This window comes from Embiotoca jacksoni, unplaced genomic scaffold (genome assembly GCF_022577435.1).
Source record: "Embiotoca jacksoni isolate LCO1_2020_lvr unplaced genomic scaffold, fEmbJac1.0.p SCAF_3, whole genome shotgun sequence".
Taxonomy (NCBI): domain Eukaryota; kingdom Metazoa; phylum Chordata; class Actinopteri; family Embiotocidae; genus Embiotoca; species Embiotoca jacksoni.
Genome location: NW_027185381.1, coordinates 20,806,088 through 20,818,791, shown reverse-complemented (window position 1 = coordinate 20,818,791; position 12,704 = coordinate 20,806,088). Strand labels below are relative to the sequence as shown.

Genomic DNA, 12,704 nt, shown 5'->3' with positions numbered 1-12,704 from the left:
TTTTAATTTTATTTTATTTTTCATCATTAGTGACTTGATTGCTCTGTTTGTTGTTTATTCTGCAGTGTTCAGAAGCTCAGTGAGTTTTTCTCAAGTGATGAGATTGGAGAGGAACAGGAGCCCAGAGTAATAGTAACCTCTGGCTCCAGCAATCACAACCAAAATAGGTACCAGGCTGTGGTAAGTACATGGCTGGCTTGATTATGCAAACTAAGATGGCCAGCATCTGTTTCACAGTAACTTCCTTGCTGCTGCGTCCAGGCTGTTTCACTTTGTATTAAATGTTGCTGTCTTTTTCCTCATTACCATGTCCCTTTGTCCTTTTGTGCTGCATATTACACAACTCTCCTCTAGTCATCCTCTAAACCTTCACCTTCCCCCTCCTTCCCCTCTTTGTCCCGATACCTCCAGCCCCTGAAGGTGGTGAACCGGAAGCGTCCCCTGAGGGATGACTGGAACAACTGCGGCTCGCGGGGGGGCCATGAGGGCGACGGACCATGCCAGTATTTGGACCAGGACATCTGTATCAAGGTGAGGGAGATAACAAGAGAAACCAACGTGTAATCATCCTGCAGAATGGATTGCAGATGATGTAGTTATCATGTGGTCCGCTCAGTAACAGGACGCAGTATTCCTTCAACTTTTATCAAAATTAAAGCAGCATTTGCATGACCTTGAAAATGACAAACATTTTCCCTGTTGTTGAAGGTTAGCTGCTGGAAATAACACAGTTCAAACAGCCTTTCATTCACGCAGCAGTTTTGACCTTTAAAGATTTTTACATGATGAACAAAAATGATTTTTGCTGTGTTGTTGTGCTGGGTTGCAGTATGCTGTTGGGCTTTATAATATTAAACATGCAACCTCCAGTGCGGAGCTTTTGTCTCCCCCTTCTGCCAATGAGAGTATTTGCAAAAACACAAAACAGTGGATATATAGATATAACGAGATATAGATAGATAGATAGATAGATAGATAGATAGATAGATAGATAGATAGATAGATAGATAGATAGATAGACAGACAGACAGACAGACAGACAGACAGACAGACATAGATATAAACCTCCACAAAATTATTCTTTTCACCATAAAGATTTTATCCAATTTGTCAGATAACATTTGGAAAGTCTATAAGTGCCACATGACTGAATTATTTTATCCCAATTGAAGTTAGTATCAGGCTAAACCAGAAGTTAGCCTGCTCGGCTAGCGGAAGTCTTTGATGTGCATGTTCTGCCCATCGAGCATGTCCAGGATGGGTTCATCTGGCTGGGGTGGGAATATCTCACCAGATAAGAGGTGTAAAAGTTCTGTATACCTCAAATACAGAGATATTTACGTGGCTCTGGTAGGTTTTATCAGTATTGTTCGAACTCTTTTAGAAACAATTTGAATGTAACAGATGTTCCTTTATATGTAAAGGTCCCACAATAAAACATGTCCCTCTTAGTTTTGTCCAGACACTGTACTGTATGTGCTAGACCTATGTTTATGCAAAATTAAAATGAGTTGCGATGTTATTCTTCACTGCTCTGTTTACTGTCTTCCCAATAGCTTACATTAAATGACGCTCCGGAGGACGGGGGTATTTTAACAGTCTCCATCCACATGTCTTCGTGGTGGAGCATGACTGCTTTCAACAGCATGTTCAAAGTTGAACTAATTGGCCTGCAGTGTCATCATAACCGGACAGTCCTGACATCATACACAATATTTTGAAAACAAGTGATCAGATTTTCACTAAACTTGTAATGACATGTTAATTACTCTCTGCAGAGCATGTATCTGCACTGATTTGCTGAAGAGCTGCACTATTACATTTGTTGTTCCTATCTAGGACGCTGTTGATGGAATTTCCGTTATTCATCTGCTTAATTGATTCTCTGTATATCACTCCAAATATTCTGGATGCAAATAAAAAGCTTATTCTTCTCCTGCATGACATGAATATGAATGAGGCAACAGTTAACTCGCATTGCCTCACTAACACTCTGCTTCATTTCTGGACAGATTACATCTTTACTGCTTATTTATTTAACATTGAAGTTAATCTTTGTTTGATAAAGATTAAGGCTGAATTTGTGTCATGTTTCCAGATATATAGCGGCTATTTCACCTGGACCGATGGACCACCAACACTTTCTAATGTGGACATCAAGATTCCCTTTGGTGAGCATCATTGTCATGTCTGCCTTCGTTCTATTTTCTTTGTTTCTATATCCAGTTATTTACTTGTTTACTGACATTATTACTGCCTCTTCATCAAATTTCTCAGGTAAGCTGACTATGATTGTAGGTCAGGTGGGCTGTGGAAAGTCGTCTCTGCTGCTGGCAGCGCTGGGAGAGATGCAGCGAGTGTCGGGAACAGTCATCTGGAACAGGTCAGTTGTAATTTTGAATGATTATTTTTTGTTTACCAAAAAAAAGTGCTGAAATGTTACTTTTTAAATCTCACTTTTTGAATCTGAATGATTGAATTAACTATTGCTTTATCAGTGTGAGAGCCTGAGAGGTGTACTATGTAGGTGTACAATGAGGCACTGATACTGTAATAAGGTCCACAGTGAAAATAATTGCAATAATCTCTTAAAGGTCAAGTTACTGTAAGAACAATGTAGTGATTCATTGTTTTAATTATGTCATGTTTTTAGTGATTATGGGTCTCCTGTGCCTGTGCAGGTCACATTAACATAACTGTACATCAACCTTCTACCATCCATTAATCGTACGTACGAAGCAATATGATGCACGTGTCCTCTGGGAAACACGTTCTGCATGTTTTACAGTTCATTCCAGAAATGAGTTTCAGTCCAGAGATGAAAGGTTAATTGAAAGTGAACATAAAGACTCTGGTTCCTCATCCTCTCATACCATCTGACTTGTGCTTTTCCAGACCTCTCTGGTAATTGATCTGTCACCGGTGTTTAAATAATTTTATTTGTCATTTTGTGCAGCGGTAAATTCTTCATTCCTGACAAGCCAATGTGATTAGCAATAAAATCAGACCTGCTATAGCCCCCTCTTCTCATGACATAAAACAAAGATGGATTTGTCGGTCAGTGAAAAAAAGAGCTGATATGGCAGCTTTTATTTTTCATGCGTGGGAGATCCAGTGTGGAAGAATGATAGGATTCATTCATGTACCACTGACCCAAATTCAGTTAGCTGCTTTTAGGGAAAAACATCCGGTTTGTTGTGGCTGCAGGCAAGAGACTCCCGTCCTCACATGACACTGACATATGGCTTTCAAGCACAATTTCCTTTGAAAAATTCTCTTTGATTTTTTTTTTTTTTTTTTTTACATCTGACCCTTATCTCAAGTTCAAATTAATTTACTGTAAATTGTGTTGGATGAAAGTGTTTGATTTAACTTTTTGGCTTCTGATCCTTCAAAGCAAACCAATAATTACCGAGTAACACCTCGTACCAGGTTGTTAGTGCAGAAGTTCGGCAAAATAAAGTCGTCAGACATTAAAATATTCTGTCTTTCTATCTTTTTGTTTAAGTACGGATGCAGACGCGCAGACTGTAAAGCACTGCGCTATGAATGAACGAATGTATTGTCTTTTGTTTTTAGTGCATTACATTGTAAAAAAAAAAAATCTCACTGAAAAGTTAAACGTCTGTGCATTTCAACAAGTTAGAGTTTTGAGATTTGGAGGCCTAGTTCTGCTTTGTTGGTTGTGATATGTGGCTCGTCCTTAGGGACAGAGTGGAGGGTTAAAAACAGCTTTGGCAGAGTCCGTTTTGCCGGTCTATCCTCATCCTGAACAGCGGAAGTCCTTTGAAGTTGAATACTTTTCTAGCTGGGAACTGTGTGATCTATTCAGTACAACGTAAGGTCATCTTTTCTTCACTGTAATCTTGAGGAATTTTAACAGAATACCACTCTCCAAAGAGTATGCATTAAAATGTGAGCTTTAACATAGTGTTTGCTGTTGTGCAAAAAAAAAAAATAGAAACACTTGCACAATGCCTCTGTATTCAGTCAGTTCTAAGTATGTAAGCATAATGAGGCTACTGAAGAGTTGAAATCCTTGTTATTACTCTGATAAACTGGGATGTTGATAAATATTTAGGCCAGCCAATCAATCTGCTCGCCTCAGTCCAGCAGGTCAGACGGCCGATGACGGTGTCTGTTCTGGACTTTGACAATATGTTCACATTATCAGTCTGTTTCTGCTTGTTCAGCCATTTTGTGACAGTTGAGTTTGCTCGGTTGGATTTTGATTTAGTTTTAAAAGTGACCCCGTTGTACCAGCCGGTCATGAGGCACCCAGCAGACTGGGTTGTTTGGACTGGGCATCTGTTGTCATCCCTTTTTGCAGCCTCTGGAGTTTTTTTTGAAAAAGTCCTAATCTTGCTGCAGGTGGAGGTGAACAGTTATACATTTTGGCAAAACAAAACCCTGAGGGTCCAGAAAAGCAGAGCACATTTTAATAGCGAATCCTCACATCCCGCCAGATGCATTCTCTGAGTCATTAGCGTTTATCTCCCGCATCTGACTTGTCAACTACCCAGAATCGAGCTGCTATCAGTCTCACTTTGTCAATTAAGTTTAGGCTTCCTGACATGATCGTCACAGTGTCCCTGGCAGCCACACACTCACTGACACACTCCCTCTGACATCAGATTAGATTAAACCACAGACTGCCAGACACGCTCACTCATGTCTCCCAAGGACACTAGGAAGCTGTCATTTGGACTTTGTCTAAAGTATTCAGACACACCTTGGGAGGTGTTTGTCCCCATGTTTCCACCATGTTAGTTGTTGTCATTGTTGTGGATGAACACTTGTATCTTGGACGAAGAGTCAGCTTTTGAGGGTTGCCCCCTATTAATTCTGAAAAGCTTGTGACTGATTCAGTACAGAACAGAAAGCATCAAATACAAATCAGTCAGGCAAGAAAGACACACAAAGCAAAGTGTATTAGAGGATAAATGAGAGCAGTGTGTGCCTGCCTGGAGTAGAAAGCATGAAAAAGCAGCAGAGTGAGCGTGCAAGCTTGTCAGATTTATAAAGACAGTGTCATTGACTTGTTCAATGCTGGTTGGTGGTTCTGAGTCAGCTGTTTCTGAACAGCTGATGGTGTTCCTAATCTCACTTCCCTGTCGGAGCTCACCATGCTCCATGTGTTTGTCTAATCAAGTCTCATCAGGTATTAAAACCTATTTCAGTCACTTGGCAAAACCATCTTACCACGAGGGTCGTTCGGCAGCTGTTCTGGGATTTTTCTCCGTTGTTAAAATGAATGACTATTTGTATGGTGACCTCAGCATCCAGTCAAGTGCTGCAGGTCAGGTGGCTTGTTTGTGTGCAGTCACGTCCAGAATTTCAGAAGGATTGGCAGCGTGGCGGGTTGAATAGCAATGTCATGACCCCAAAATCTACCTCTCCTCTTGAAGTAATGAACTGCAGCACGTCAACAAAGCGACGCCGCTGTTTCACAGAATGAAAAGAGCACTTTACTGCACGGGATCAATGAAGTGGGTCATTTGCTTGGTTTCAGTTATCTACAAAGAAGAGTGAAGACCATGTGCAAGAGAATAAAAATGGTGAACATGCACCATTACTCTTCGTCATCATCAGGGGGTTTAAGTTTGAATGATTAGGGCTTTACTTTAAGTTTAATGAAGACAGGCGGGATGTTTCTCAGGCTGAAGATTAGACTTGAGTTTCTTTCTGCTTATAGAAACTGTCCAACGGGACTCCCTCACAAACTGTCCTCTAGCACAACCTTGAGTCCTTCCAGGTGTTATGAAGTGAAAATCTCCCTCAGGGGTTGAATTAGACACGAAAACATGATTAGCCTGTTGCTACAGTGGCTGCATGATTAAAACATTTCAGACATCCATTCAGGCTTTAGGCCTTTTTAAGTGTCATTAGGTGATGAGCTCTGATGAGGTTATTTACTTAAAAGGTTTTTACTGGCTACTGATTGCGGATAACTTCACAGTTTCCTGAGGAAATTACTGACAAAAAATGTCATTTCTCATCATGTTTTTTCACATTTTTGGTGAAATCTTTACAGTTTAAAGCCATTTTGTTATATTTAGATACATGAGGTTTGTTGCTTCTTTCTGTCCTATCATCTTTTTCATTCTTCTAACCTAATTCTCAGATTCAATATCAGACAGGGTGACAGTCTTCACCTTCCTTTTTAAAACACAGCAAAAGGTATCATGGTGCCAAGATACAAAAAAAAACAACCTGCATATTATCAGAATAATAAAATGTAATTTAATGTCATCTATGATTTCAAATTATTCTTTTCTTTTCTTTCTTTTTAATGATTAATGTCTGCACATTGCTCCGTTTTATTTTCATTTAATGGGATTTGTATTGATTATTTTTTACATTAGTTGCTCATTCCAAATTATTTTTTTATTGGCCCTTTCTGTCACATTTGTCTCACTAATGTTTGTTTTTTACAAGCATTATTTTTTATAGATAAAGATTTGTTTTTTTTAGTGGAAAAAAAAAACTAACAATCAAAATTACAGATATACATCTATGTTTTTTTTTCTTTTCTTTCTATAAACTAAATCATCACTTCGCCTTAACACCTCCTGGAGAGATTTGCTAACCCCGTTTGCTTCTTTCTCTTTTTATACCGTCTGAATCAGCTATGTTTACATGTCCAAGGGCAACATGTCAGAGCTTCTTAAGTGTCAGTCGCCACTTCCCCTCCTAACAGCTGTGGTGTCTGGTGCTGTATTGGCTGCTGTTTTAACCCTCGTGTTGTCCTCGGGTCAAAATGACCCGTAGCTGTGTTCAACCAAGTTCTATTTTATTTCTATATTTTAATATTTTTTGGGATCATTGGTCATCATTCTTTAAAGAAACCCTCACAAGCCTCCTTGTCACCAATGATCCCAAAAAAAAAATTGAAAATAAAATAGAACTTGGTTGAACACAGCTGCGGGTCATTTTGACCCAAGGACAACACGAGGGTTAAAGTGGCTGCAGTAAACTGCTATAAATCAGCCCTCACTCTCTGGTTGTCACCTTCAGAACGGCTGGGAGGTGTCAAATACAAAGCTAAAAATACGCCGCAGCTTTTACTTAGCATGTGCAGCCAATTAAATCCTAATGAATTTTAAATGATTATTTATCAAAATAATTATGTGTGTACATTTTGAACCAATAATTAGACAAGAATTAAGGTTTTTTTTTGTGAGTTTGACAGTAAATAGCCACCATTCACAAGCTTCTGTTGGCCTCTGGGAGATCTTACTGTATTTTTGACCAACTTTCAATACACAGCATTTACAGAATTAAAGCCACTTTCAACAATATATGTATATTTTCCTCTATTTTTCACAGCCTGCCAGTCTTGGAGTCTGAGGGAGATGAAAGGTAAGTGCTAAAAATCCAGACTGAAAAATCCCAAACCCATGAACCAGCACCGTCATGTATTTTTAGTCAAGCCTGAAAGAATATTTTCAAACCAAAGCTCTCAGATATGCTAAAAATATTCACAGCCTACATAACTGAAACATTTTAAATAACTGCTGTGAACTGTAATACACTGTTGTGGATGGGAGGAAAGAGATTTGACTCAGCTGTTGCACAGAAACAGTAACAAATAGTATGAATCAGTATCATAAATAAAACTCTGTTGACAGCTTATACTTGTCTCTGGTTTAGCTAACCCGTACATGTGTGTGTTTGAGCACATTGAATAGAGACAGCTTTATGTTGTGTTTTAAAACAAATACAACTGACAGCCCTGCAACGTCATAAACCCAATGTAAGAATAATTCAGTATGTTTTAGCACCTCATCACACTAATAATGTCACATTACCTGGGATGTTTGTTTTGCTTTTTTATGCACATAAATCATTACAGAGCTCATATTTGACATAAAATAGAATCTTTAAAAATGATTGATGAAATGATAGACGTGTTCATGTAGGTCAGTGTTTGGCCTGTTTGTGTTTGAGCAGTGATATGATTACTATAGTGAGGGAAGAGGATATTGGTTAGTGTGTGTGTGTGTGTGTACGTTACCTATTATCAAGGGTGCAGTCAATAATCTGTTTATTTCAGGGGGAAGAGTGCTTATGTAATTGTTTTTGATTGTGTCTCTTAATATGTCTTGTGTGTTTGTTATTTTCTCTGCAGTCCCACAGACAAAGATGCAGCCAGTGATGGAGAAATCAGGTGAGCTTAGAAATGCCATGCAGTCTCCATGGAGACGCATCATTAAAGGGATTGCTTTTGTTTTTAAGTGGGCTTGTACGAGGTACTTACCCACAATGAATGTGTCACTTGCAGTGGATGGGGGTCAACAGAAGCAAGTACCGGCTCACAATGTACTGCTGTAGACGAGGTCACCAACAAAACGTATTTTGCCCACCTAAAAAAAGGCAGACCAAAATATATAAATACCAGTTCATGTGTACTCTCTATCTGGAATATTTTCACCAGTTTACATTGATTTTCCCTTTCCAACAAGGAACTGAAGCCGTTGTGTTGCTCTCTTAAATCCACCAGACTCCCTTCACAAAAATGGAACGATGGTTGTTTTTAGTTTGGATCTGAATTAACATGTTTAACTACCACCAAAGTCACACAATAAAACAAGCCAACAGATCGAGGCGGCAGCAGACCAGCAACTCCTGTCCTGTAAGGTCAAATTTGTGTTTTTTCCAAAGGATTCTGGTGGCTTTGAAGAGATCATAGATTGATATGATGGTCCACCACCTTGTCAAAAAAAGGTTGTCTGACAACAAAGTTGCAGCAGTGAAACTGATATAGATTTTTTTAGGGTGACCTTGTTTTATGCGTCTACAATGTTTTGTTGCTGACCCCGCTCACAGCAGTACCGTACATTAATTCGCAGGTACAACTGCCTGCTTCTTCAAATTGTCAATGACTGACTTTGGATAAGTACCTCATATAACCGCCACACAAAAACTATCCTTTTAACAGCAGAGGAGACCATAAGCTGGTGTAGTTACTCTGCTTGCATACTTGCCCCAAACCCTCGCCTGCACATTGACTCCACAAATCAACTGGACTTACTTTTATGCACCAGCCTCTGACATTGAGGGAGTCCCTGTGTTTCCGAAGTTGAACTGCCTTTTAACCTCAACCTGTGTGTAAAACAAAAGACTCATTAACAAGTAAAATATCACACAGTGAGAGATTATTGTGTTTGTTTGACACCTCTGCATGTGTTGTAAATATCTGGTAGCAAGAGAGGCGCTGTGGCCTACGCTTCCCAGAAGCCCTGGATGTTGAACGCCACCGTGGTGGAGAACATCACCTTTGAGATGCCCATGATAAAATCAAGGTAAGATCTCACTGTGCACTTAAAAAAATTGGTGTGAAACTTGCTTCTCTTTTGGTTTAACCCTCACCAGGCTTCTACTTCTACGTGGTTGCTGTTGATTAGGTCGATGAGAGTGCTGTGCTTTGCAAGTACAAACAGATGTGACTTAACCAGAAGTACTGTCATAATTTTTGGTCATTTTATACCTTCATTAAAGAGCTGACAGGAGAGAGATGACAAAAAAATTTGAATCGATTCAAAACAGGGTCTGTTGGTGCTGTTAAAAGGACAGAATGAGAAATACTTTTAATTAATCATTAACACACAAATTGGGAAAAGTACTGAACTAGAAAGGGCATAAACAGACATATTCTGTTTTTTTTCTTCCTAAATATGAAAATAAAAGCTGTTTCTTCATGAGGCAATAACACACTGCAGGTCAGATTGGTTCAAAGAAGGTGCATTCAGTCTGCCTCATGGACATAAATATCAGATATAATTTGTATTATGTAATTCTACAGAACCACAAACTGCTGTCTCCACAGTGAGAGTGAAGCCTCTTGAAACCGTTTCAACAAAAACTGAACTTTATAACCTTCTTGGAGGATTTATTGCGTGACTGTTGCATCACACTGTATTAATCTTACCTGGGTGTACTTAATAAACTGAGTTTAGTCCATAGTTGATTGCTGAAGGATGCGTTCCAACCATGTGGTTTTCATTGCATACTCTTGTTTTAATCATTTTACACTTCTTCATTTTTATGTTTATGGATGTGCAAAACATTTGAGAAAACTTTTCAGACCATAAAGTACACTTCCAGAGTATTAAAAGTCTTCCTTACATTGGTTATTAAATGTAATTTTGTTGTTGCGTTGACACCTGTGATCACAATGAAATAGCTTCATTAAATTGACCCGCAGAGTTGTTCATTATAACAAGGTAATCTATTAGCTGTCAAGCCGCGCTGTTAAGCCAAAGTAGAGCCAACAACCTTTCTCCTGCCCGGAGGCCACTGCAATAAATGGGATGCGCTGATCCCTGATTGAGTCAATAGTTTGAGTCCTGGAAAAGAATCTGCAAATACACCCTCCTGACACTTCCACAGCCCGGGCCAGGATTTTGTCTGGCAGAAGTTGGGCAGCTCGGTTGCTGTATTCTCCTGCGTTGGCACGATCAAATTACACGCTTTAATTAACTCAACTTACTCAAGATTTTCATCCTTGCAGCAAATGTTTTTTTTTCTGAAAGGTCACTTCCGTGTATTTACGGCTCGGGCAGTATCTCTGTGGGTCTAATGGACTGTTTGTTTTTATAAAATATATCTAATGGACTGTTTGTTTTTGTTTTTGTAAAATATATCTAATGGACTGCCATGCTTTGTTGCCATAGAGATGTTCAATAAAATAGGGCTGCCTCTCTCGCTGCCGCCGCCGTCAAGTCACGCTGTGTCTTTTATCTGGGGAATTCCAGATGGATTAACATTTGGGCTGCAGAGGATTGATTCCATGGTTTTCCAGTCTGTTTTGTTTGGTCAAGGCTTTCATAAGTAACCTGCCATGTTCATTGCTGTGTCATTTTTTTTTGTGCAAATTTGCCCAGTGCTTTGGTTTATGAATAAATATCTGCAAAACTAATGATATTTTCAAACACCTCAGCTTTTTGTTCAGCTTAGTGATAATTAGCTAATGTTAGAATGCTAACTAAAATAGTCAACATAGTGAACATTATACCTCAATGTGAAAAAAGTTTGGAAATCAATAACACAATCCAGGGTATTTATAATAGAGTAATTTAGTGTTTTCTGAGTCATCTCCACTTTTTAGTGCACACCTCCAGCAGTCACAGAGCTGTCAAACTCTCATGTAAAATTGAGTGTGGCACACATTTGAAATGTATCTTCAAGAGTGGGTTGCCCTTAATGTAAAGTGTAGGCCTCTGATATGTTTGAATGAAAAAAACACGACTTATGACTTATGCAGCAGTGTTAGTCTGTTCCCAGTGAGTCTCTCCCCTCTTTAATCCGCTCCAGTGTTTGTTGAAGCGAGTACGATCGACTGCTTTTGGGCAAAAACCTTTCAAGACAGTGTTCACGGGGTCTCCTCTGAGACGTGTTACGCAAACGTTAATGGAAGATTTGTATCATTCCAATGAATATATTATCTGGATTATTGTACAGCAAGGTAATAATGAGCAGGGCCACTCTTTCCTTCTGGCTACTATCAAAGGCTGCTCTCTGTCCTCATCTACATTCTGTCTCTGTTTCTGTCTACCAGATACAACGCTGTGGTCGAAGCCTGCTCTCTCCAGCCCGACATTGACATCCTTCCACAGGGGGACCAGACGGAGATTGGGGAGCGGGTCGGTATCACCGCAGCTTTCTTCTTCTCTATTTTCCATATCTGGCAGTAGCTCCCATTTTGGCTTGTTATGTTGCAGAATCATTTGTCATCGTTACTGTACAGCGATGTACTGTACAGTATGTGATGATTGTGTGAGCTGGTCTGACCTTGTTCAGCCAGAGCACAGTCATGTTGGATATCTTCATGCACCAATAATGTAGGAAATAAACTGTGATCTCCTCTGTTTCTTTGGGGGCCACACCTATTTCTGGATGTCATTGTGTTGTTCATTCATCTTTCTGGTGGAACCTTGCAGTGATTTCTTCTTTCCCGTCCTCTGCTGCAGGGCATCATCCTCTCAGGTGGACAGAAACAGCGGATCAGTGTGGCGAGAGCCTTGTACCAGCAGACCAACGTCGTCTTTCTGGTGAGTCTGCACACAGATGATCAAAGATATCGATCAAAGTGATGGCTTCCGTTGTTGTTTTGCTCCTTAGATCAGTATTTAGAGTGGTACTTAAGAAAACTCGGATGTGATTCTATTTCTGGTGCCGTCCTACGTGACAAGAATAGCAACATGCTCACTTACCTCCTTAAATCTAAAGTCTTCCACTAATGACGTATCTACAAACAGCAGGGCAGACGATGTTAATGGTTTACGAAGCATGAGATAGAAATATTTCAGGGTTATTTGTGTTCAATTATTTTAGTACACGTGCACCATTCCGTACAAGAAGGTCCAGAAGAGGACGTAAGTGAAAAGGCTCAAAGTAGAGAGCTTTGAAAATGTAAATTTCCTGATTGATTTTACCAGTTTGGCCCTTCCAGACGGTTGCTCTCTGTCCTTCACTGTGATTTTAGTCAATCAGCGACCAGTATTGTTGACTCCATGTGGTGACGAAATGAAGCTTTTTTTTTTCCTAAATGTAGTTGTAGCTGCTGTTGATCGACTAGCAGCTCTAATAAAGACAGAGATGAAGTGTTTGCTTTCAATGGCTAGTCTGGAAACCCTGTTTGCATAAAGGTTTGCGCGGCCAATTTAAAGTGTGCATAGATCATTGGTCAGTTGGAGTGGCTA

The 12,704-nt window shown here is 39.6% G+C and overlaps 1 protein-coding gene across 4 annotated transcripts in view; it reads left to right on the top strand.

The window, feature by feature from the left end:
• abcc8 (ATP-binding cassette, sub-family C (CFTR/MRP), member 8) overlaps nucleotides 1-12,704 on the top strand; it is a 53,873-nt gene that overhangs the window by 26,278 nt on the left and 14,891 nt on the right. For 2 of the 4 annotated variants that reach the window (XM_069162934.1, XM_069162931.1), the window contains exons 14-22: nucleotides 66-180; nucleotides 355-531; nucleotides 2,099-2,171; nucleotides 2,278-2,383; nucleotides 7,330-7,362; nucleotides 8,132-8,170; nucleotides 9,207-9,305; nucleotides 11,561-11,645; nucleotides 11,973-12,053. In XM_069162934.1, the coding sequence (XP_069019035.1) occupies nucleotides 66-180; nucleotides 355-531; nucleotides 2,099-2,171; nucleotides 2,278-2,383; nucleotides 7,330-7,362; nucleotides 8,132-8,170; nucleotides 9,207-9,305; nucleotides 11,561-11,645; nucleotides 11,973-12,053 (808 nt within the window). The remainder of the gene's footprint in view (nucleotides 1-65; nucleotides 181-354; nucleotides 532-2,098; nucleotides 2,172-2,277; nucleotides 2,384-7,329; nucleotides 7,363-8,131; nucleotides 8,171-9,206; nucleotides 9,306-11,560; nucleotides 11,646-11,972; nucleotides 12,054-12,704) is intronic. The other 2 variants (XM_069162932.1, XM_069162933.1) reach the window with 1 other exon arrangement.